This window comes from Leucopleurus acutus (assembly GCF_964270905.1).
Source record: "Leucopleurus acutus genome assembly, chromosome: 2".
NCBI lineage: Eukaryota > Metazoa > Chordata > Mammalia > Artiodactyla > Delphinidae > Leucopleurus > Leucopleurus acutus.
The window spans coordinates 90,553,051-90,578,363 of NC_139143.1; the positions used below are offsets into that span (position 1 = coordinate 90,553,051).

General features: G+C 41.9%; 1 protein-coding gene across 1 annotated transcript; it reads left to right on the forward strand.

Moving 5' to 3' along the window:
• The first annotated feature begins 22,275 nt into the window (after window positions 1-22,275).
• LOC309976121 (heterogeneous nuclear ribonucleoprotein H-like) lies at window positions 22,276-24,335 on the forward strand. Its single transcript, XM_082861598.1, is given in 2 exon segments — window positions 22,276-22,900; window positions 22,904-24,335. Coding segments are annotated over 2 exon segments (1,284 nt in total). The 5' UTR covers window positions 22,276-22,309; the 3' UTR covers window positions 23,597-24,335.
• The last annotated feature ends 978 nt before the right edge of the window (window positions 24,336-25,313 follow it).

The window sequence follows — 25,313 nt, forward strand, 5'->3', positions numbered from 1 at the left end:
GAAACTGTGATTAAAAATCTTCCAACAAACAAAAGTCCAGGGCCAGATGGATTCACAGGTGCATTCTATCAAGCATTTAGAGAAGAGCTAACAACTATCCTTCTTAAACTCTTCCAAAAAATTACAGAGGAAGGAACACTCCCAAACTCATTCTATGAGGCCACCATCACCCTGATAGCAAAACCAGACAAAGATACTACAAAAAAAGAAAATTACAGACCAATATCACTGATGAATATACATGCAAAATCCTCAACAAAATACTAGCAAACAGAATCCAACAACATTTTAAAAGGATTATACACCATGATCAAGTGAGATTTATCCCAGGGATGCAAGGATTCTTCAATATGTGCAAATCAATCAATGTGATACACCATAGTAACAAATTGAAGAATAAAAACCATATGATCATCTCAATAGATGCAGAAAAAGCTTTTGACAAAATTCAACACCCATTTATGATAAAAACTCTCCAGAAGGTGAGCATAGAGGGAACCTACCTCAACATAATAAAGTCCATATATGACAAAACCACAGCCAACATCATTCTCAATGGTGAAAAACTGAAAGCATTTCCTCTAAGATCAGAAACAAGACAAGGATGTCCACTCTCACCACTACTATTCAACATAGTTTTCGAAGTCCTAGCCACAGCAATCAGAGAAGAAAAAGAAATAAAACGAATACAAATTGGAAAAGAAGAAGTCAAACTGTCACTGTTTGCAGATGACATGATACTATACATAGAGAATCCTAAAGATGCCATCAGAAAACTACTAGAGCTAATCAATTAATTTGGTAAAGTTGCAGGATACAAAATTAATACACAGAAATCTCTTGCATTCTTGTACACTAATGATGAAAAATCTGAAAGAGAAATTAAGGAAACACTCCCATTTACCATTGCAAAAAAAGAATAAAACACCTAGGAATAAACTTACCTAGGGAGACAAAAGACCTGTATGCAGAAAACTATAAGACACTGAGGAAAGATATTAAAGATGATACCAACAAATGGAGAGATATACCATGTTCTTGGATTGGAAGAATCAATATTGTGAAAATGGCTACACTACCCAAAGCAATCTACAGATTCAATGCAATCCCTATCAAATTACCAATGGCATTTTTTACGGAACTAGAACAAAAAATCTTAAAGTTTGTATGGAGACACAATAGACCCCGAATAGCCAAAGCAGTCTTGAGGGAAAAAAACGGATCTGGAGGAATTAGACTCCCTGACTCAGACTATACTATAAAGCTACAGTAATCAAGACAAAATGGTACTGGTACAAAAACAGAAACATAGGTCAAAAGGACAAGATAGAAAGCCCAGACATAAACCCATGCACCTACGGTCAACTAATCTATGACAAAGGAGGCAAGGATATACAATGGAGAAAAGACAGCCTCTTCAATAAGTGGTGCTGGGAAAACTGGACAGCTACATGTAATAGAATGAAATTAGAACACTCCCTCTCCTTGACAGCATACACAAAAATAAACTCAAAATGGATTAGAGACCTAAATGTAAGACCAGACACTATAAGACTCTTAGAGGAAAATATAGGAAGAACACTCTTTGACATAAATCACAGCAAGATCTTTTTCACCCACCTCCTAGAGTAATGGAAATAAAAACAAAAATAAACAAATGGGACCTAATGAAATTTCAAAGCTTTTGCACAGCAAAGGAAACCATAAACAAGATGAAAAGACAACCCTCAAAATGGGAGAAAATATTTGCAAACGAATCAACGGACAAAAGATTAATCTCCAAAATATATAAACAGCTCATGCAGCTCAATATTAAAAAAACAAACAACCCAATCCAAAAATTGTCAGAATACCTAAATAAACATTTCTCCAAAGAAGACGTACAGATGGCCAAGAAGCCCATGAAAAGCTGCTCATCACTAATTATTAGAGAAATGCAAATTAAAACTACAATGAGGTATCACCTCACACCAGTTAGAATGGGCATCTTCAGAAAATCTACAAACAGTAAATGCTGGAGAGGGTGTGGAGAAAAGCAGACTCTCTTGCCCTGTTGGTGGGAATGTAAATTGACACAGCCACTATGGAGACCAGTATGGAGGTTCCTTAAAAAACTAAAACAAATTACCATATGATCCAGCAATCTGACTACTGGATATATACCCAGAGAAGACCATAATTCAAAAAGACACATGCACCCCAATGTCCATTGCAGCACTATTTACAATAGCCAGGTCACGGAAGCAACGTAAATGCCCATGGACAGACAAATGGTTAAAGAAGATGTGGTACATATATACAATGGAATATCACTCAGCCATAAAAAGGAATGAAACTGGGTCTTTTGTTGAGACGTGGATGGATCTAGAGACTGTCATACAGAGTGAAGTAAGTCAGAAAGAGAAAAACAAATATTGTATATTAACGCATATATGTGGAACCTAGAAAAATGGTACAGATGAACCAGTTTGCAGGGCAGAAATTGAGACACAGATGTAGAGAACAAATGTATGGACACCAAGCAGGGAAAGTGGTGGGGTGGTGGTGGTGGTGGTGGTGGTGTGATGAATTGGGTTATTGGGATTGACATGTATACACTGATGTGTATAAAATTGATGACTAATAAGAACCTGGTGTATAAAAATATAAATAAAATGAAATTCAAACCTAAAAAATAGAGAAAAAGAGACAAAGAAGGACATTACATAATTATAAGAGGATCAATCCAGCAAGAAGATATAACAATTGAGAATATATATGTACACAACATAGGAGAACCTAAAGACATAAAGCAAATATTAACAAACATTAAAGAGATAAATTGACAGTAATGCAATAATAGTAGGGGACTTTAACACTCCACTTACATCAATGAACACATCATCGAGAATATCAATAAGGAAACACTCTCCTTTGATGACACATTAGATCATATGAATATATGAATACCTATATGAATTCCACCAAACATTTAAAGAAGAGTTAACACCTATCCTCCTCAAACTATTCCAAAAATTTGAAGAGGAAGGAACACTTCCAAACTTATCCTGTGAGGTCAGCATTATCCTGATACCAAAACCAGATAAAGATACCACAAAAAAAGAAAATTACAGGCCAATATTACTGATGAACATATATGCAAAATTCCTCAACAAAATATTGGCAAACTGAATTCAACAACACATTGAAAGGATCGTATGCCATGACCAAGTGGGATTTATCCCAAGGATGCAAGGATAGTTCAATATTTGCAAATTAATCACTGTGATGCACCACATTAACAAATTGAAGAATAAAAATCATATGATTATCTCAACAAATGCAGGAAAAGGTTTTGACAAAAGTCAATATCCACTTATGATAAAAACTCTCAACAAAGTAGGTATACAGGGAACATACCTCAACATAATAAAGACCATATATGACAAGCCTGTAGCTAACATCATATTCAACAATGAAAAGCTGAAAGCATTCCCTCAAAGATCAGGAACAAGACAAGGATGCCCACTCTCACCATTTTTATTCAACATAGTATCGAAAGCCCTAGCCACAGCATTCAGACAAGAAAATGAAATAAAAGGAATCCAAATTGGAAAGAAAGTTGTAAAGGTGTCACTGTTTGCAGATGACATGATACCATATATAAAAAACTAAAAATGCTACTAAAAAACTATTAGAACTAATAAATGAATTCAGGAAAATTTCTGGATACAAAATCAATATACAGAAATCTGTTATGTTTTATACACTAACAATGAACTATCAGAAAAGAAATTAAGAAAACAATCCCATTTACAGTTGCATCAAAAATAATAAAATAAATAAATAAAATAAAATAATAAAATAAAAACCTAGGAATATATCTAACTAATGAGGTAAAAGCCCTGAACTCGGAAAGCTATAAGACACTGATGAAAAAAATTAAAGATGACACAAACAAATGGAAGGATATACCATGCTCATGGATTGGAAGAATTAATATTGTTAAAATGACCATACTACCCAATGCCATCTACAGATTCAGTGCAATCCCTATCAAAATACCAATGGCATCTTAACACAGAACTAGAACAAATAATTCTAAAATTTTTGTGGAAACACAAAAGATCCTGACTAGCCAAAACAAACTTGAGAAAGAACAAAGCAGGATGTATCACACTCCCTGATTTCAAACAATACCACAGAGCTACAATAATCAAAAGTGTATGGTACTGGCACAAAGATACATAGTTCAGTGGAACAGAATGGAGAGCCCAGAAATGAACCCACACTTACATGTGGACTAACTAGTCTACAACAAAGAAGTGAAGAATAGACAATGGGGAAAAGACAACCTCTTCAATAAATGGTGTTGGGAAAACTGGACAGCTACGTGCAAAAGAATCAGACTGAACTACATTCTCACCCCACATAAAAAAATAATTCAAAATGGATTACAGACTTAGATATGAGACCTGAAACCACACAACTCAGAAAGAAACATAGGCAGTACACTCTTTGACATTAGTCTTAGCAATATTTTTTTGAATCTGCCTCCTTAGGCAAGGGCAACAAAAGCAAAAATAAGCAAATGAAACTACATCAAACTAAAAAGCTTTTGAGCAGCATGGGAAATTATCAACAAAACAAAAAGGCAGCCTCCTAAAAGGAAAAGACATTTGTCAATGGTATATCTATTAAAGGTTTTATATCCAAAATGTACAAAAACTCATAGAATTCAACATCAAAAAAAAAAAAAAAGAAAGAAAGAAAGAAAAAGAACTTGATTAAAAATGAGCAGAGGAACAGAAAAGTCATTTTTCCAAAGAAGACATACAGACGGCCGACAGGCATATAAGATACTCAACATCATTAATCATCAGGGAAATGCAAATCAAAACCACAATGAGATATCACCGCACACCTGTCATAATAACTATCATCAAAAGGACAACAAATAGCAAGCGTTGGCGAGGATGTGGAGAAAAGGAAACCCTCGTGCACGTGCACTGCTGGTGGGAATGTAAATTGGTACAGCCACTATGGAGAACAATAGGGAAGTTCCTCAAAATATTAAAAACAAAACTACCATATGATCCAGCAATCCCAATTCTGTGTATTTTTCCAAAGGGAAAAACCCCACTAATTTGAAAAGATATATGCACCCCTATGTTCATTACAGCATTATTTACAATAGCCAATATAAAAGCAACATATGTGTCCACTGATAGATGAATGGGTATATATAAATACAATGAAATATTACTCAGCCATAAAAAGGAATGAAATCTTGCCATTTGTAACAATGTGGGTGGACCTAGAGGGTATTATGCTAAGTGAAATAAGTCAGAAAAAGACAAGTACCATAGGGTTTCACTTATATGTGGAAACTAAAAAAACAAAACTAATGAACAAACATACCATAACAAAACAGAAACAGACTCATAGATACAGAGAATAAACAGGTGGCTGTCAGAGGGGAGAGGGTTGGAGGAATGAGTGAAATAAGTGAGCGAGATTTAGAAGTACCAACTTCCAGTTACAAAATAAATGTTATGGGGATGAATTGTACAGCATGGGGAATATAGTCAATAATATTATAATAACTTTGTATGGGGACAGATAGTAACTAGATTTATTATGGTGATCATTTTGTAATGTATAGAAACATCAAACCACTATGTTGTGCACCTGGGGAAAAACGATGTAACATTATTATTACAAAATGTGATATAATGAATATTATTTAGAGACAAGAAGGTAGTGCCAATGTAATAAACTAAACTGGTTTCTTTGCAGGGTGGGAGGGGATGATAAGAAACTGCTGGTTTTCACAACATCCTTTGTAAAATCATGAGACTCTTTAGTCTATCTTCATGTATAACTTTGATAAAAATAAATATTTTTAATAACGATAACCTCATATTAAATGACATATGCTAATTACTATGCTAGGTGCTAATTGTTCTTTTGTGTATAATTCACACACCACACTCTGAGATAGGTATTATGATCCTCATTTAACTGAAGAGGAAACTGACAAGGAGAGAGTTTGCCCCTGGTGACACAACTCGCAAGGCGCCAAGTGAGGATCCAAACCCAGATCTGTCCAAATTAAGACCTAGGGTTTCCCTGGTGGCGCAGTGGTTGAGAGTCCGCCTGCCGATGCAGGGGACGTGGGTTCGAGTCCCGGTCCGGAAGGATCCCACATGCCGCGGAGCGGCTGGGCCCGTGAGCCATGGCCGCTGGGCCTGTGCGTCCGGAGTCTGTGCTCCGCAACGGGAGAGGCCACAACAGTGAGAGGCCCACGTACCGCACAAAAAACCAAAAAACAGAAAAGAAAACAAATTAAGACCTAAGTTCTAACATCCTAAGCACATGCTCCTAAATAAGTACAGCTACCATTTAGTAAACACTTATTAAATGCCAAACATTTTATGTGTGTGTGTGTATATACACACACACACACACACACACATATTATAAAATTATTATACACATTATATACATATATATGTATATACATATATGTATATTTGTATATATAGTCATATCTGTACAACAGGTAGTTTTGTTTTTTAATTAGTATTCTACAGTTAAGAAAACTGAGGTTCAGAAAGGTGAAGTAATTTTTCCAAAGTCATAGAGGTAGTAAATAACGGGAGTAGGGGATATTTGAACCCAGGTTTGTGCAAAGCTCATAGTAGCTCCCAGGGGCTGTGGGGTCAGATTGGGGGATTGAGGGAAGCTAATCTCTCAATTAGGGAACGGACATTATCTAATAGAGACGTCCTATTGTCACACATACAAAACTCTATTCATTGAAAACTCCGAGTTTTGACTACCTAGCAAAATGTATTTTCTCGCTGCGTAGATTTCAGGTAGGCTCCATCAACACTCTTCACAGGAAAAGGTCCTAATCTATAGGAGCCCCAGCCTACTCACGGTAATGGCTGCTTTGTTTATAAAGACAGCCTCAGGTGGTCAGGGACCCTGAATCTCTGGGGTACCAGCCTGGACAGTTGCATGAAACGCAAGTTCATTTCTTTTGTAGTAGCATGACTAAATTCTTAGGTTTATTTTTGGTAGCAATTTTGCCTATCTCAGCTAAAATATAAATTGGTACCAGGATTTGGGGTTGGAGGGTAGGGTTAAAAAATCATTACAAAATCCTAAAATGCTTAGGCAGCAGGAAGAGTAGGAAACGAAAACTAAATCTGTTCAATTTTTAAGATGTTAGGAAAAGTGGGAAGGGATGTGTTTTCTGCCTTTGGCCTGCCATCTAAATTGACCAGCAGTCCAGTGGTTTGGGAACTTAAAAGTGAAAAAGGCAACTCATCTGATGCCTCCCAAAGACACATTTATAGGCAGTGGCTCTAAAGCTGCAGTAAGTTCCATTCAGGTAAGTGCCAGTAAAAGTTCTCTGCCAGACAGCGGCGATAGCTTAGCTGTTCATATCCAATTAAAAGTGTTGCTTTCATTCCAAAATTTACAGTTTCAAATAGCCTCAACTAACTGCCATTAAACTCGGGGAGGAGAGGGCAGAGGACAAAGGTCTACAATTCAAAGACCTTAGTCTTCAGGTTTGAAAACTATTTTTAGACAAGACCTTTGGCTGTTGTTACTTGTACGTGGAACTAATAAAAGGCACGTGGACGAGATGCCTACTGAGTTTTTGAGGGAGTTGCATTGCCAAAGACACCATAAGCCTAACCTGCAAAAGGCTGTGACTATTCAATGTCTAAAGCAGCCCTTGTGCTTCCAAATCTTCATCAGCAGGAAATGGGCTCTGAAAGCCATGCAGCCCTCTAAGGGCACACTCACTGCTTCCTGCCCCAGCTATGGCCATGGAGGGTAATGGACACAAAAGTACCTCCCAGAGGACAGTTGGCTGACCTCTTCTGTTTCAGAAGACAGTCTCCTCTATTCTTGCTCAGCAGGATTTGAGCATTGTTTTAGACTGTGATTTCTGAAGGTTTCCCATTTTCTGAATGGCGGTTTAAATTACGGTTCTCCTACTCTCACTCCAACGCTTTATATGGAGTGTGGTAGGGGGCAGATAAGTAGTCTTTTAGTTTGTGGTTTGCAAGATCCTATAACATCGCATCTGGACTCAAACAGGGTGACTACATATCACCCAAAGATCTTGATTTTGAGCTGGAGACAGTCCCAAGATAAGATTTGGGTGTTCCTTCTTTTGGGGACAAAGTGTGTCCTATGAGGGGAAAGAAGGGTGCACATATAGTTTTAGGAGGTCAAAGGGGTAAACTGTGGTAGAGACTGCTTAATTGTCCCAAAGCATTAGTTTTCTTCAACTTTATAGCATTAGAACCCTTAATATTTAGCCAGGGGAGGAGATGTTCTCTTCTCTTTGTCTTTGTCTTCTTTCTCCTGGCTGGAATGGGGATGTGAGGGCTGGAGTTAAAGCAGCCATTTTGGATCATGAGATGATTTGAGAACTGGAGATTATGCAAGGCAGTAGATTAAGGAAAAAGAATCGGAGTCCCTCATACTGTGGAGCACTTTACAATCTGTGAACTACTTACCCAACTTTATATGAAAAAGAAATAAACTTCTACTGAAGACCAAAAATGGTTCAGAGAGGCCATGAATTGAAGTAAATATAATGCCACCTTGTACTATGATACATAAGTTAGAGGAGGATCCCATGCTCAGGGATCTGTTATACCACAATTTACAACATCATCAGTATCTCCAGGAGACACTAATACAGGTATCCCTTGGTCTCAAACATTCTCTTTACACCACTTTACTTTTAAGAAAGACCTACATTAGTACCTGTTTTCACTAACCAAAAGAAATCTGAAGAGGATTTTTGCTTTTATGAAAAGTTGTTTTGCGGCGAGCTGTTTTAGAGGCAGTGTGCACCTGTAGCAGCAAGAGTGGTACCACCAAGCTCCTTCCCTGGGAATTATGCTCAGCATCTCAGCATCAAGCCACCATGGATGTGAACTATGCTTGTGAGCATCTGTGCTGTATCTCAACTCATGTTGTGCATCCATTAGCAAGATGTGTCGTAAAGTAATTTTTGCTTCACACCATTTTGATTTAGGAAGGCTTCTAAGAACTCTCTACTTTCAGATAGTAGGGGAGAACTGTACCTATCCCTCTGTATTAAGACACTGGAGCTTCAGAAACCAGATTCATTTACTTCTCTGGGTTTTAGCCAGAGAGCTTGTCTGCAAGGCCCCCTTTTTAGACAACTGTCTGCCAGGTTGGTTTAGGAAAAATTGCCCAAATGGAAAGGAATATCTGTGGCTATGGAAAATGACTCAACTATTCCAAAGTGTTTAAAAAGTAAATCCATTCTTAATATCCCAACAACTGTTTAAATTTTGTTCCATCTAGTTTGGTATAAATCTATTTTTACTTCTTAACTCTTAATATCTCCATTGACTTCAGTTTTTGTGTGGAAATTTTAATATTTGATTTCTTCAAAATTCTATTTTATTAACTTGATGCAGTTGCAAACTCCTCTGATGTCACATCATTATTTAATCACTTCAGTATAACATTGATTCAATGATTTTGCTATTGGTTACCTAAATATTATTAGTTCCCTTCCATTTCCTCTCTTATACAATAATAGTGCTTCTTTATAAAACTGCTTTGAAATTACTAAGGGGAAAGAGCTACATCAAGATAAAGTGCTGTGTTGTTCTTTCCTTGGAAATATGCCTGGGCTCAAATTTGAACTCGGGGTATAAATTGTAAAAGATTCTGCCAAGAGTACTCCAGTTCTGATATGCAGTGTTAGATGAATTTCTGCTTCCAAGCCAGGTCACTGTGCAACTTGAGAGAGATGGGAAAGGAGAGTTAGGCAGGAGAAGGACGGGTTTTATTCTATTGTGCAGAAATGGAAGCTGAGTTCCATTTTTCCCCCTCTCTCTCCTTTCCTTCCCTCTCCTTCCCTTCCTCATTTCCTTCTTTCTAAAGCTTCTAATTTCTTCCCTCCCACCATCTCCCCTCCCTTCATACCTTCCTTCCTCCCACAAATACTTATAGAATCCTGTGGCAGCTAATCTTCAGAGATGTTGATGAACTCGGAGAGCTCATGTGTAGGCACTCAGGACCACAGACACAGCTGAACTCCTAACCAGCAGCCAGCATCATGTGTCAGTCATGTCTTTCAGATGACACCAGCCCCAGATGCCATTTGACTGCAAACGTGAAAGATTCCCACTGAAGAACCACCCAGCTGAGCCCAGTCAGCCCATGGGATAGTGAGATTATAATGAACTGTTGTTTTAAGTCACTACATTTTAGGATGGTTTATGATGCATCAATAGATCATTGAAATGAGATTTACCATAAGCCAGGTACTGTCCTAGAATATGGAGGTGAACAAAACAAATAAAAATCTGTTCCCTCATGAATCCACAGGCTACTGGGAGAGATAGGCAATGAAAAAGATCAATATACAAATAATAATAAAATCCAATAAGAGAAAATAATGTAGTAAAGGAGAGTATGAAGTATGGGGGGATAGGAAGGTTTGATTTGGGTTGCCAGGGAAGGCTCACTGAGAAAATGATTTCTGAGTCATGAACTAAGAGCAGGGGGGAGTAGCTACGTGGCTTCCTGGGGAAGAGTGGCCCGTGGAGCAAACATCACGGCAAAGGCCCTGAAGTGGGAGCGTGTCTGGGAAAGTCAAGAACCATAGAGGCAAGAGTAGCTGGGACAGAGTGAACCAGGGCAAAGTGTCTGGCGATGAGGTTAAAGAGGGCGGGTGGCACACAACACGCAGGAGAAACATGATGGTGGCTTGGATCTGGGTGGTGGCCATGGTAAATGGTGAGGAAGAGGTTGAATTCTGGGTTATTCTGAAAGTATGTGATGATGGACTGAATTTGGGCTGGGAGAGAAAGAGAGGAATCAAGCATGATACCAAGGTCTGAGCCACTGGAAAATGAAGATACTATGAGTTGAGATGGAGGATACTATGGAAGGAGCTGTCTGAGGGAGAATATTTGGTGCCCTTTATTAATTTCCTAATTTTTGCCCTCCCTCCCTCCCTTCCTTTCCCCCTTCCTTCCCTCCTTCCTTTATTCCTTCCTATTGAAGTGGGATGTCTCTCTACCTAGTTTGAGATGCAAATAATGTGCCCAGTCCGTTCCCAGAGCACCTCACTCCATATACTGGCAATAGCAGGAAGTCCAAAGGGAGAAACCAGTCTTTCCCCCTACAAATCTGTAGCCACCATTTTATGTCTAGGGATCTCAGAGTGCAAACAAGTGTCCAGTCCAGTCTGGGCCTCTCTTAGTAGGATCTCTGGGCAGAGAGATGCTGGCAGCTGAGTAGAGCTTGGCCAACGTGAGTCATATTCAAAACATGGAAGATGTGCAAAGTCCTTTCCTCTCGTATCAGCCACTGGTTCTAGGATGGCCTGCCTTGTCTTGCAAAAGCATCTTTCCGAGAGCTAGCCCACTCACCAGAGTAATGCTCAGTGATGGATACTTTCAACCAAACTGCCAGGACTGCTCAGAAGAGAGATCCTGGGGTCCCTCATTCTGTTGCTTCCCCAAGAGATAATAGGCATCTCATGGACACACAACAGCAGAGATTTGGGCTAAGGAGCGATATTTCCACATGGTGACTTTGCAACTTGGTAGAAGAAAAGTTGGATCAGTGGTTGAGTCTCTCTGATGGAAGGTAAGAGTTTCAGAAATTGAAGCAATTCCAGACTCATTCAAGCCTGGAGAATAGTGGTAGTACCTGAGCCCGCTGCTCTGGATCCTCCACTGTGTGCTCTCTGAGTGTGCTCAGTCATGAGGACCTCATGTGCTTCAGCCAGTAAAGACAGAATGAATGAATAAGTCTCGGGCTTCCCTGGTGGCGCAGTGGTTGAGAGTCCGCCTGCCGATGCAGAGGACATGGGTTTGTGCCCCAGTCCGGGAAGATCCCACATGCCACGGAGAAGTTGCGCCCGTGAGCCATGGCCGCTGAGCCTGCACGTCCAGAGCCTGTGCTCCGCAACGGGAGAGGCCACGACAGTGAGAGGCCTGAGTACCGCAAATCAAAAACAAACAAACAAACAAACAAAAAACAATAAATCTCAAGGGTTACAGTCAGGGGTGTGCTGCTAAATGTTTAACAAAGGCTCCCTCAGGGGGTGGGGTGTGGAAAGAAGCATTGATTAATAGAGTTTGCCAATTCGCATGGTATAAATACTCTCACCATGACTGATTTCAAGCTACCAATGTGACATCACTGAATGCAGAGCTGGGAATGCACAGTAGCTCACCGTTATGTACAAAATTCCCACCATACAGCTACAATGGATGTAAATAACCTCCAGAGCATAGATAATAGTGAAATGTGAGAAAATAATTAGTAAGTGATGAGTTTTGAGAATTTATTATCTTTGTTTTTAATATAACTATTTAATTAAAAGTTTACATAATTTAATATTTAATAATGGCTGTATTTAACAACTGGTTGGAAAATTCCTGAAAAATTAACCATCAATTCTCTCAGTTCCAGAACACCACTGGTTTCCAGCTCTTGCCAGCCAATTCTTTTGTATACACACACACACACACACACACACACACACACACACACACACAGCCACTTCCCTGGTGTCAAGCTGGCACCAGGTAAATGTAGGACTGACTTCATGAGGATCTGGACATCTGGTAAAGCTTTCTACCAAGCGCTAGGAATGCCAGTTGCTCTCTTGCCTCCTGGGAACTTTATTGCCTCCTGGGAACTTTATTGCCCAGCCTCTGAGTCATGCCACCATGGGATACATTCCTGACTTTGAACCTCAGGGATCAGGGACTTAAACTTTAATCCTTCCCCTCCCAGGAGGCATTGAACTCTCAGGTAAACAGGTCCTCTACTTCCAGAAGGTCCAAATCTGCATATGAAAGAACGGGGAAGGTTTTTACCAAGAAGGAGGTAAGAGAAGGGAGGGGGGAAAAAACCAACCTACTAAAACTTCTCCCAAGACAAAGTTTGTCCTACATTTATACAACTGAGGGAGATTGTGAGTGACTTGTCACTGAGCAAGGAGTATCTGCTTCAGGACAATTCTTCTAGAAGACAATGGGTCCAACGCTCCTACATTTATGGAAGCAAAGGCAGGAAGCCACTTAGAGGTTCTTCACAAAACAAGGAAGACACACACGTCAGTGCAATTTTCTGTCCTTGACTATAGAGAGAAGCAACTCCTACTGCAGAAAAAGGAAAGCACAAGTTTAATCTATGGTGTAATCCTCTGGGGAAGCCTACCCCCCCCCCTTTTTGTCTTCTCCCCTCCACCACTTCCTTCCTTCTCTAAACATTTACTTAATGCCTTTCTCAACGCATGCTACCAGATACTAGGAATGCCAAGAGGGGTAAGAGGAGAATCCATTCTTGTTCCCCTTTCAATTCTTTCTCTACAAATCTGCCCAAGTGCTCTTTTAAAAATGCAAATCAAAAGGTAATCCAGCTCTTTTCCTTCTCATTTGTATTCCATTCCCTTCCCATCCCTTCTCTTCTTTTCTCTTCCTGTCTTTGGAAAATATTTATTGGCTTCCTTCCTTTCTTTCTTTACCAAAAAGTCTGAACGAGGGAGGTAGCCAGTTTGGAGGATGCAAACTGGAGAAGGGATGAGGCAGGGGCCATGATCCAGTCGGATAAGAAATTGGCTACATAGAGGTATATTGAGATGGTGGGAACAAGGTTACCGCTGTTGGAGAGGAAGGCACAAATAAGGCAAGGGGGAAACAAAATTAAACCTCATGCTGTTGGATTGAAACCGGCGCTATCAGCGTAAATTATGGTTTAGGTACATAGATGGATAGATAGATGAAAAGAGCTGTAAATGTATGTGTATATACATACACATATATATTTTCTAGCTCTGTCCAGTGAAAGAACCTAAGATGACTGACACCCCAAGTAGCAACAAGTAGACTTAGTGCTCAGATCTTGGTTCTCAACACCACTCCCCACACAAGGAACCCTCGTTTCCTTAGACAAACGGCTGATTCCAGGGCTGGGGCTGGGAAAGAACAAGATGGTCCTGAAACATCTTGTACCAGAATGAAAGGAATTTCTCCAAGAATGATGAGCACATGTCAAAAGGACACAGAAACAATCTTGAAGGGGCTTCTATTGGCCAAATCTGGGACAATTTGAGGATCAAAATGAATAATGGTAACTCACTGAGTAAAATAGAAGCCTACGAGTCCCTATAGATAGTCATAGAAATGAACATATAAATGTGAAGAAATTATTTCTTACAGTAGAAAGTCAACCAATAAATGCAGAAGAAATCATCGTATTAGAAAGTCACCATTTGGTAATCATCAGTGTAATAATTTAGGCAAGAAACATCAAAGCGTGGTGGTGAATATTGGTAACATTGGGGTGAGGAAAGGGCCCAGGGTGCACCCCGCATCTCCTGGGCGTTCCTGGATCAGTGTGGGTGGCAGCGCTCAGGCAAGGGTCCCTCAGGATTGCACCTGCATAACTGGCCCGGTTGCACACCTCTCTCTGTCTCCTGGGCTTTGTTTCTTTCCTTATCGCTTATGACCTTTCTAATTCATAAGCTTGAACTAAATTTTATGGAAAGATTTAAAAAATTGTTCCTTGGAATTAAGCACCATATTGTAATACCTTTTAATAGAATAATGATAAAATAACAGCTAACATTTGTTTCACATGTGTTCTCCCATTTAATCTTGATAACAATCCTTCCAGGGAGGACTATTTTCATCCATACTCTCCACATGAGGACTCTTGGGCCCAAAGACATGAAATAATAACTTAGTGAGAAAAAAGAGCTGGCTTACAAATGCTGGTAATGTGACTCAAGGAGTGTGGGTGAGGGACGTGCCCGACAGACCCCACAAAGATCAAGTTTAAGCAACTAACATGAGCATTGACCTGCCAATAAAACTCATGACCATGCAGCTATGGGCACTAGTTTTCCAGCCACATTCACATCTTCGAATGTGAGTTTTTTCTCCTGCCCATACTTAGAGTGCCTATGATAGCCTAAACTGAGGGAGTGGTTGGAAGCAGATTATGGTGAGGGAGCCAGCAGGAAAAGTGAGTCCAGGTGCAGGCAATAAGGCGTGTATTAGTCGGTAGAGAGTTTAAAAGTAATAATAAGACCAAGTAAAAACCATCTGGTTTGTATTATCGCCATGCACCATGGCAGTTCTAAATAATGTCACTGACAAAATGCTCCTCCCAGACAAGGGCTGACTCTTTTACCCTCCACCACCTTGGAATGCCACTGGCTGGATGAGATGCATCTTACTCGATAGTAATCTTTATCCAGTTTTGATTTCCCAGAATTTGTAGCGCCTCGGTAGAATAGATGCTCAATAAATATTACACTAAAAAAAAAATAGTCACCTTAAACTTAGATATTTGTGTGGCCCTTTAAAACTGGGCTGGACTCCCCCAGAGACTTGCCTGGGTGTCACCTATCACAAAGGAAACTTGAGGCAACACAGGCCCACTTTGTTAAAACACTGAGGAAAAACTGAGGCAATCACCCAAGATCTGTAGGCGAAGTTGGAGCTTTGCCTGAATGATATAGACAACTGCCTTCATTTTTTACTCTGCATTGGCAGTGGTTATCAGACACGCCACCAGGTGGTTTTAGTTATATGTTTTATTTCCCTTTCTTGGAAAACCAGCGAAAATCACCTCATAACTCAGAATATTAAGGATCCATTATTTCTAGCTGGGCTCGATATCCTAAGGGAAACTAAGTGCTTAGGAAACCCTCCTGCTACTGCACAGACACCCTCCAAACTCTCAAATTACCCAAACCAGCTCATAATTGGGACCAGCTGGCAGGATGAGAGCTGAGGCCCCTGCGCCAAGCCGGGAATCATGTTACAAATTTCATCCCTGGAAAGGAACTCCTCTAGTTCCATTAAGGGTTAAGATGTGGGAGGTCAAAAAAACAGTGCTTAGGAGCTGGGACTTAAGTTGTTTAAATAGACCCTGAAAGCAAAGGGTGCTCAGACTAGCAACTACAGCTCTTCCATTTGTCTAGGATAAAGCATGTGTGAAATAATTGAATTGACTGTGCAGGGCTATAGCATCAGCTGAATATCACTTCATTTTTCCAGAATTGGTGTAATTGATTTCTAAACAGCTCAATAGCTCTCCTTTTCCCCAACTTATTGCCACTCAGCTTGCAAGTACAGACCTTCCCTTCCGCAAACCAGGAGCAGGGAGGATTTTAAATGAGTGATGTCACAGCTGGTATCTCCTAATCTCAAGTGTTTCTTGAGATCTGCTTTCTCAATGGGCTAGCAGCACCTGGACTCTGCACCACCCCACCTCACTCTACCTTGAGTCAGAACTACAGCTCTGCTCTTGAAGAGCAGCTCATGAGGCCTGTCCTCCCAGCCTTGGCACTGGGTCTTCTAGGCTGGACTGGGAATCTGCAGGAAACGAAAACAAGCTCTTGGAGTGAGTGCACGTTTTTTCAGCAGAGTCAAGTGGCAGTAGTGACCGTTAGTGGCTGGAGGCCGTGGCGCTGATGGCACTGTCCCAGCTGAGTGGTTTTCAGTGGTGTGACCTTGGCTGTCCTCTCTGGTGCTAGTTTCCTTCGGTTCTTGCTTGTTGGCCAGCCAGATTCTCCAGGCTTCCTGTCTATTCTGTTAACTACCTGATGGCTTTCCAATAATTTTTTTTTTTTCTGCTTAACAGAGTCAATTTCTGGTGTCAGAAACCAAAAACCCTGACTGGTGCAGCATCTGTCCCCCTTCAAGACTTAGGAGACTGATGCCAGCACTGAAGGGGGAAAAGGAGAGATCAAATAAAACAGGAGAATCAGAATAAAGAAAGGGAGTTAGGCAGCAGAAAAGGCTGAGGCCTTTGTGCGAATGTCGGGGGAAGGAAGGGGAGGAAAGTCACAGAGGAGGGGAAAATAAGGGGTAGAGAAAGTAAAGGAATTGGCAGGTGAGGCGGAACAGCCTAGAAGGGGTCATTCACCTTGCTAATGCTTGTAATAGGAGCCTTGAAGGAAATTGGCAAGCGGCCTCCCGGAGGTATTTCTACATTTCTATTTCTGGCAGACAACGTGGTTTAGATGATTTTGTGTGACTGTTTCAGGAACAACAGTTCCTTGATCTGGATTTGCTTCTGGAGATAAGTGAAGGTGTTAGCTTCTACCTCAGACATTTATCAAATGAGCTGCATGCTTGGAAGCACACAGATACGTGGGCATGCATATGCATACTGTGATATGATAAATATATGCATGAGAAAAATGGGTCTTGGGCTAGTTATGTGGGTGGGGGCATTTTATGTAACAAGCCTATTGAATATCTCAAAGGGAAAACATTACTTACTATGCCCTATTAGCACATCGTTCGTCTTACTGGGAAGACAGAATGAAGAATATTGAACAATTAATAGAAATCATAGGAAAAATTATGATTAAGTGCCACCTGCTGGCTTCTGTGAGTTTTATTTTTTATGCAGCTTCAAGCCTGTCCTCATAATCATCAAATGTCTTGCTGAGGGTGAACTCACTCATTCCATTATTTGGCCTATTAATGAATGCCTCATTTTGTGGATGTGTGTGTGTGTGTGTGTGAATGAAACTAATTTGGGAGACCAAATCCGCCCTACAAAAATCCATTTTCCTCTCAATTCTGATTTGAGAGAGCAGACAGACAAGGGTTTATTTTAAAATTCTGTTTTCGTGGCAGATTGCAAAAGCTGTGTGCTTAGCATGTGTATAGAGGGGGAAGGCAGGGGAATGGTTCTCTGAAAGTGACTTTCTTCCATTCCACTGCTCTCCTCTGAGAATGGATATGGTTTGCATCTCAAAAGCTCTGTCTAGCTTATGGCAGGTGAGAAATTTCCATGTCTCGTTTTTGATGACATTGCAGCAAGCAAGCGTCTCATCACTCAGAAGTTAGTGGAAAGGGAAACAGGTTCCATGCGAGTATATTTGACCTCTGGGTCTAGTTCTGGAGCCTGGGCTGGAATTCTCAGCAGGAACTAGGTCTTGCTGTTAGTAAATTACCATGACTTGTGTTTACATGGTGAGTCAACAAGCCTAGGTCAGCTCTCCTCTCCAAGCAGATGCTTGAGCTGATTCTTTATCTGGGTAACTCACATTCCAGATCCATTGTTTGCCTGTGATTAATGAGATTGACTGTCAGGACTTCCCAAGTAATAATAGATACCATTAACTAAGTGCACCCTATCTACTAGAAACTGTGGCAGACTATTTAGAAATATATAAATGCATATTTTAAATATTTATATAGTCAAATATTTACATATTTGAAATTCATCTTAGAATTTCAACAATACATAATGTCAAGAGAGTGTCCTTTATTATTTTAATGTTACATTTGATAAATAAAAAGGGTATAGGTAATATATGTGTGTTATTACGTATAACGATAAAATGAATAAAAATGAACCTACCACGTGACTCAAGATGGGGACCCAGAACATCACCAGTACTGCTACATTGTGGTAGATTCTCTATGTGCATTAGTTCCATCCATCACACTTTTACGACATAGGTGTTATTCTCCCCACTTTACAGATTAGTAAATTGAGGCTCAGAAAGATAAAGCAACTTCTCAATCATGCACAGCTGGTAGGTAGGAGTGGTGGAGGTAAACGTTATCAGGGTTCAGCAATACCCACTTCCCACTCCCTCTCTATGGGCAAGGCAGCCTCCTCCAGGCCCGATCACAGAGGCATCAGGCCACTCACTCTACCCTTGGGCTTGGGAATGTGTCACTCTGGGCTGAGGCAACATAATATTCCTGGAAGATTGCCCAGGCTCTCTCCTGCCCGGTGTGGCAGGTTCTGTTACGGCTCGACCCACATCCGCCTGGTGCTCACCGCTCCGTTCATGCCAGTGCTTTTTCCCACCGTAACTCCGCTCAAGTGGGCCAGACAGGTGGGAACTGCCAGGAAGTGACTGCCTCCGGGAGTGGCTTTGCATAATGACATGCAGGATTCGGTGGATAAGTACCACCCCTTCCTTGGCCCCGGAGTGGAATAACTCCAGGCATGTTCGATTCTGTCTCGCAGGGTCATCCAGCAGCATCCTGTTCCACAAAGCACTCTACATTGATTTCCTTTCCTTCCCCATCTCACTGCCAAGTGCCCAAATAAGCTACTTGCGCTCACATCCTGGGCTGAGGATCAGCCTCTGGAAGAAAATCCAAGCTGAGTACCTCGGTGTGTGTTCCGAGGAGGCAGCTACTCTGTGATGTGGACCCTCTACATGATGGCTGTGTCGTGCACTGTTCACATCCCCTTCCAGGAAAGACTTGTCGCCCCAGGGGCTGGAGCAGCTGTCTGCAGACAGCTTTCCACAGTCAGTCCCTGCAGGGATCACCTCAGCTGCAGAGAGCCACCTTGCCTGTGGTCTACCCTGGGACTGACACGGAGGTATAAGGATCCAGCCATCTTGTTCCAACCCCAGACAGCGCTACAGGGCTATTCAAGCTGCAGAGACCCAGCGGGTTAGGCCAAGGCTGTTGCCAGGCCTGCACTGCAGCTCACCTCCTCCCTCTGCACAATCCTGTCTCCTTCTGCACTTTTTTGTTTTTGCGGTACGCGGGCCTCTCACTGTTGTGGCCTCTTCCGTTGCGGAGCACAGGCTCCGGACGCGCAGGCTCAGCGGCCATGGCTCATGGGCCCAGCCGCTCCGCGGCATGTGGGATCTTCCCGGACCGGGGCATGAACCCGTGTCCCCTGCATCGGCAGGCGGACTCTCAACCACTGCGCCACCAGGGAAGCCCTCCTTCTGCACTTTTACGTAGGTGTTGATCCCAGGGGCACTCCCTAACAACTTCCTGCACGTTAATTTCCTTCCTGAGCCTGCTTTTCGGGGACCCCAACCTGCCACACGTCATCAGTATGGGTCCAGGACTGAGCAGGGCAGACGCCTGTCCCCATCGTGGACTTGTACTGAATGGGACTAGCCCTTTGTTGTATCAAGCTGATGATATTTCAGGGCTAATGTGTGAGCACAGGATAACATAATGCTTTACATCTATCTGCCTCCAATGCCTGCGTTCTTTCCAGGTATCGCTCCATTTCCTAAAACAATCATTCCTCCCCTGGCTTTGGCTGACAGTTCGAACATCTTGCATCTTGACTGCATTCTGGCTTTTCTCATGTATGACCCTTGACCTTCTTGTCTGGGGGACTGCTGAGGTTGGCTATACAGGTCCAAACATGAGGTTTCAGAGGCTTTAAGTGACTCATCTAGCCTCACACCCAGGGCCCGGACTTAAGAGGCTGGGCCTGGGCCTCTTGCCTGCAGGGCACTAGCTCTACCAGATGGGAGGGTATGACTGGTGCTTCGTAACACATGTTAAGAAGCATGTTAATTCCACACACAGTTTGAAAGCACTTCCTGTGTCCAACATGCTGAGGACATGACAATGGATAAGAAACAGCCCTTGTTTTCAGCCTTGTCATGGAGATAGGCCGTACCTGCAACGCAATGTTGTAAGTAAATAAAGGGGTGCAAAGAAGGGGCCCAGGGGGACTTCCCTGGTGGCTTAGTAGTAAGGAATCCGCCTTCCAATGCAGGAGACGCGGGTTCGATCCCTGGTTGGGGAATTAAGATCCCACATGCCATGGGGCCACTAAGCCTGCATGCTACAACTACTGAGCTCACGTGCCTCAACTAGAGAGCCCGTGTGCTGCAAACTACGGAGCCCATGAGCTCTGGAACCCGCGCCACAACTAGAGAAGAGAAAATCCGCATGCCACAACTAGAGAGAAGACCGCGTGCTGCAGCAAAAGATCCCAAGTGCCACAATGAAGACCCGACACAGCCAAATAAATAAATAAATATTAAAAAAAAAAAGGGGGGCCCAGGAACCTGATCAAAGGAATTCAGGGCTGGTATCATGGGGAAAGTGCCCTTTGAGCTAGATCTTAAAGAATCAAAGGAGCTCACTAATGGAGTAAGTGCAGTGAAGAGAATTCCATGCAGAGGGAACAGTCTATGCAAAGGCACAGAGACATGAAATGTGAGAAATTTTGTTGACTAGAGCAGAGGTGTGAGGCCAGAGGAGAGGGTGGTAGGTCAGGCCCTTGGAATCCAATGGGCCTTTAGGCCTTATAATGCAGGCCAAAAGAATTTGTGTTACCAGAATTTACTTTTTGGGAGGAAAAAGTAAATTTTGATAATATTTATTGAGGAATTAGCATGAGCTACATTTCTTACATAGATCGCTTCACTTATTCCTTATAAGAGCCTTATGAGATAAAGAATATTATCAACATTTAGGGATTATTGTGCTTATTGAAAAAAGCTACCTCTGGTAGCAGATTAGGGGATAAACTAGAACGCATAGAGCCTGGTGGCAGGGAGAATATTTTAGGAAGTATGCAACATTCCAGGCAAGAAATGGCAAGGCCCTGAGCTAAGGGGCAGCAGAGGGAAGGAGAGAAAAGGTCAGATGTCTGAGCTGTTTCTATGGGACTTGGTGATGATTGATCAGCTGAGTCTGGGAGGCTGGAAGGCCCCACTAACCACGAAAGGAATCACTGGAGGGGCAGGTTCATGGGGAAGCATGTTGTCTCTAAGGTTCCTGCAGATGTCGAGGTAGAGATTTCTACTGAGGAATTGGATTTGGAGACCAGGAGAGAGGCTTGAAGTGGGCATATAGATTTGGGATGCTCTACCTATAGATGATAAATGAGGACACGGCAAGTGAGTGATAGAAAGAGCTTGTGCACTAGAAAGGAACGGCTCTGGAATTAAATCCCAGCTCCATTATTTACAGGTGGTACGTGTGATCTTAAGCAAGTTAATCTGTGACCTCCGTTTCCTCATCTGTAAACTTGGGGATGATAACGCCGACCTCATAGAGTTATAATAAGCATTTAGAATGCCTAGTAGCATGTCTAGAACATAAGAAATGGCCAATAAAAGGATGAGTAGATGAAATCACAGGCGGAGAGCATGTACAATGAAAAGGAAGCAGGATGAGGCTGGAACCCTGGAGGACAGCAACATTCCAGAGGTAGCTAAACAGCAGGAGTCAGCAAAGGAACAAGAAAGAGGTGCCGGACAGAAGTGTCCTGGAAGCAAAGGAAAAAGATCACTTCAAGAAGAGATGGATTTGTTGGTATCAACACCTAGAGGACATCTACAGGAAAAAAAAAAATACAATGGCAAATAAATATACGAAAAGATGCTTAATCCCACTCATTATTATAGAAGTACAGATTAAAAAGATAATAAGGGATTTCTTCTCACCCGCGCCGAAGTTGTGTGTGCAGGTCTGACCCTCATCCCCGTCTTGCAGGCTGTTTCGACGCCAGGACCCCCTAAGAGACGACGATGTTGGGCACCGAAGGCGGCGAGGGATTCGTGGTGAAGGTCCAGGGCTTGCCTTGGTCTTGCTCGGCCGACGAAGTGCAGCAGTTTTTTTCTGACTGCAAAATTCAAAATGGGGCCCAACGTGTTCGTTTCATCTACACCAGAGAAGGCAGACCGAGCGGCGAGGCTTTTCTTGAACTTGAATCAGAAGATGAAGTCAAATTGGCCCTGAAAAAAGACAGAGAAACTATGGGACACAGATATGTTGAAGTATCCAAGTCAAACAACGTTGAAATGGATTGGGTGTTGAAGCATACTGGTCCACATAGTCCTGACACGGCCAATGATGGCTTTGTACGGCTTAGAGGACTCCCCTTTGGATGTAGCAAGGAAGAAATTGTTCAGTTCTTCTCAGGGTTGGAAATCGTGCCAAATGGGATAACATTGCCGGTGGACTTCCAGGGAAGGAGTACGGGGGAGGCCTTCGTGCAGTTTGCTTCACAGGAAATAGCTGAAAAGGCTCTAAAAAAACACAAGGAAAGAATAGGGCACAGGTATATCGAAATCTTTAAGAGCGGTCGAGCTGAAGTTAGAACTCACTATGATCCACCATGAAAACTTATGGCCATGCAGCGGCCAGGTCCCTATGACAGACCTGGGGCTGGCAGAGGGTATAACGGCATTGGAAGAGGAGCTGGCTTTGAAAGGATGTGGCGTGACGCTTACGGTGGAGGTTATGGAGGCTATGATGATTATAATGGCTATAATGATGGCTATGGATTTGAGTCAGATAGATTTGGAAGAGACCTCAATTATTGTTTTTCAGGAATGTCAGATCACAGATACAGGGATGGTGGCTCTGCTTTCCAGAGCGCAACAGGACACTGTGTACACATGCGGGGATTACCTTCCAGAGCTACTGAGAATGACATTTATAATTTCTTTTCACCACTCAACCCTGTGAGAGTACATACTGAAATTGGTCCCGATGGCAGAGTAACTGGTGAAGCAGATGTTGAGTTTGCAGCTCATGAAGATGCTGTGGCAGCTATGTCAAAAGACAAAGCAAATATGCAACACAGATATGTAGAACTCTTCTTGAATTCTACAGCAGGAGCAAGCGGTGGTGCTTATGGTAGCCAAATGCTAGGAGGCATGGGTTTGTCAAACCAGTCCAGTTATGGCAGCCCAGCCAGCCAGCAGCTGAGTGGTGGTTACGGAGGCGGCTATGGTGGACAGAGCAGCATGAGTGGATATGACCAAGTTTTACAGGAAAACTCCAGTGATTTTCAATCAAACATTGCATAGGCAGCCAAGGAACAGTGAACAACTACTACGGTAGTGGAAGCCGAGCATCTGTGGGAGTGAACGGAATGGGAGGGATGTCTAGCATGTCCAGTATGAGTGGTGGATGGGGAATGTAATTGATCCTGATCACTGACTCTTGGTCAACATTTTTTAAAAGAAAAACAAAACTTAAGTTTTAACAGTTTTGCAATACAAACTTGTGGTTTATGCTTACTCTAAGTGGAAATCAGGATTGTTTTAAAGACTTAAGTTTCAGTAATTTTGAACACAAACATTCATTTAGGATGTAACTAGGTTGAGTAATCTGTTACTGTTAAATAATTTTCAGCTTTTCTCAAGTTAGTTATATTGTAGGATGTACTGAAGCAGTAGGTGTATTTAGGTTAAAGCAGTTGAATTATGTTAAATGGTGTTTACACCACATTACATTGAACACTGTTTGGATGCATTGTTGAAAGACATGCTTTTTTGTGAAACTCAATATAGGAGCTGTGTCTACAATTAAAAGTGAAACATTTGGCATGTTTGTTAATTCTAGTTTCATTTAATAACCTCTGTGGCACGTAAGTTTAAGCTTTTTTTTAAGTTAATGGGGAAAATTTGAGATGCAATACCAATACTTTAGGATTTTGATCTTGGTGTTTGTATGAAATTCTGAGGCCTTGATTTAAATCTTTTCATTGTATTGTGATTTTCCTTTTAGGTGTATTGCGCTAAGTGAAACTTGTTGAATAAATCTTCCTTTTAAAAACTAAAAATATATATATATATATAATAAGGTACTATTTTTTGCTATTAGATTGGTAAAGATTATAAAGTTTAGTAACATCCAGTGTTGGCCAAGGTGTGGGAAACAGGTGATCCCAGGCATTATGGGAATGTACATTCATGTCATATTTTAAAGAGCAGTTTGTCAAACTATATCCAAATTGTGAAGGCACGTGTTCTTGACCCAGGCACTGTACTTCTAAGAGTTTACAACAAACTCATAAGTATCCAAATATGTATCTTTAAGGATATTAATTATCACATTGTTGAATACAGCAAAAGAAAACTAGAAGCAACCTAAATGTGCATCAAAAAGCGACTGGTTAAATAAAATGTAGGGCATCCTTACAACTCAGCTGGGGTGCCTGGAGAAGGTAAGGGTTGGGATGGGGATGCAGAGGCCTTGGAACAGGCATGACGGGAATTGCTGAGACTGTGTGTGTGTGAGTGTGTGTGTGTCTGTGTGTGTATGGGTGTGTGTGTTGGCAGGATACAGTGAACGGGCCAAAGAGGAGAATGCCCAGTAAGGGCTGGCAATACCATGGAGGAGAGGCATGCCGAACATAGTTTTGTTTTGTTCAGGAGGCAGAGGCTGATCCCAGGCAATGTGACCCTTCTCCCCAACCCCATCAATCTTTTTTTTTTTTTAAAGTTTACTTATTTATTTTTGGCTGCTTTGGGTCTTTGTTGCTGCGCGAGATCTTTCGCTAGTTGCGGCGAGCAGGGGCTACTCATCGTTGTGGTGCGCAGGTTTCTCGTTGCGGTGGCTTCTCTTGTTGTGGAGCACGGGCTGTAGGAGCGTGGGCTTCAGTAGTTGTGGCTCGCGAGCTCTAGAGCGCAGGCTCAGTAGTTGTGGTGCACAGGCTTAGTTGCTCCATGGCATGTGGGATCATCCTGGACCAGGGATCGAACCCATGTCCCCTGCAATGGCAGGCAGATTCTCAATCAC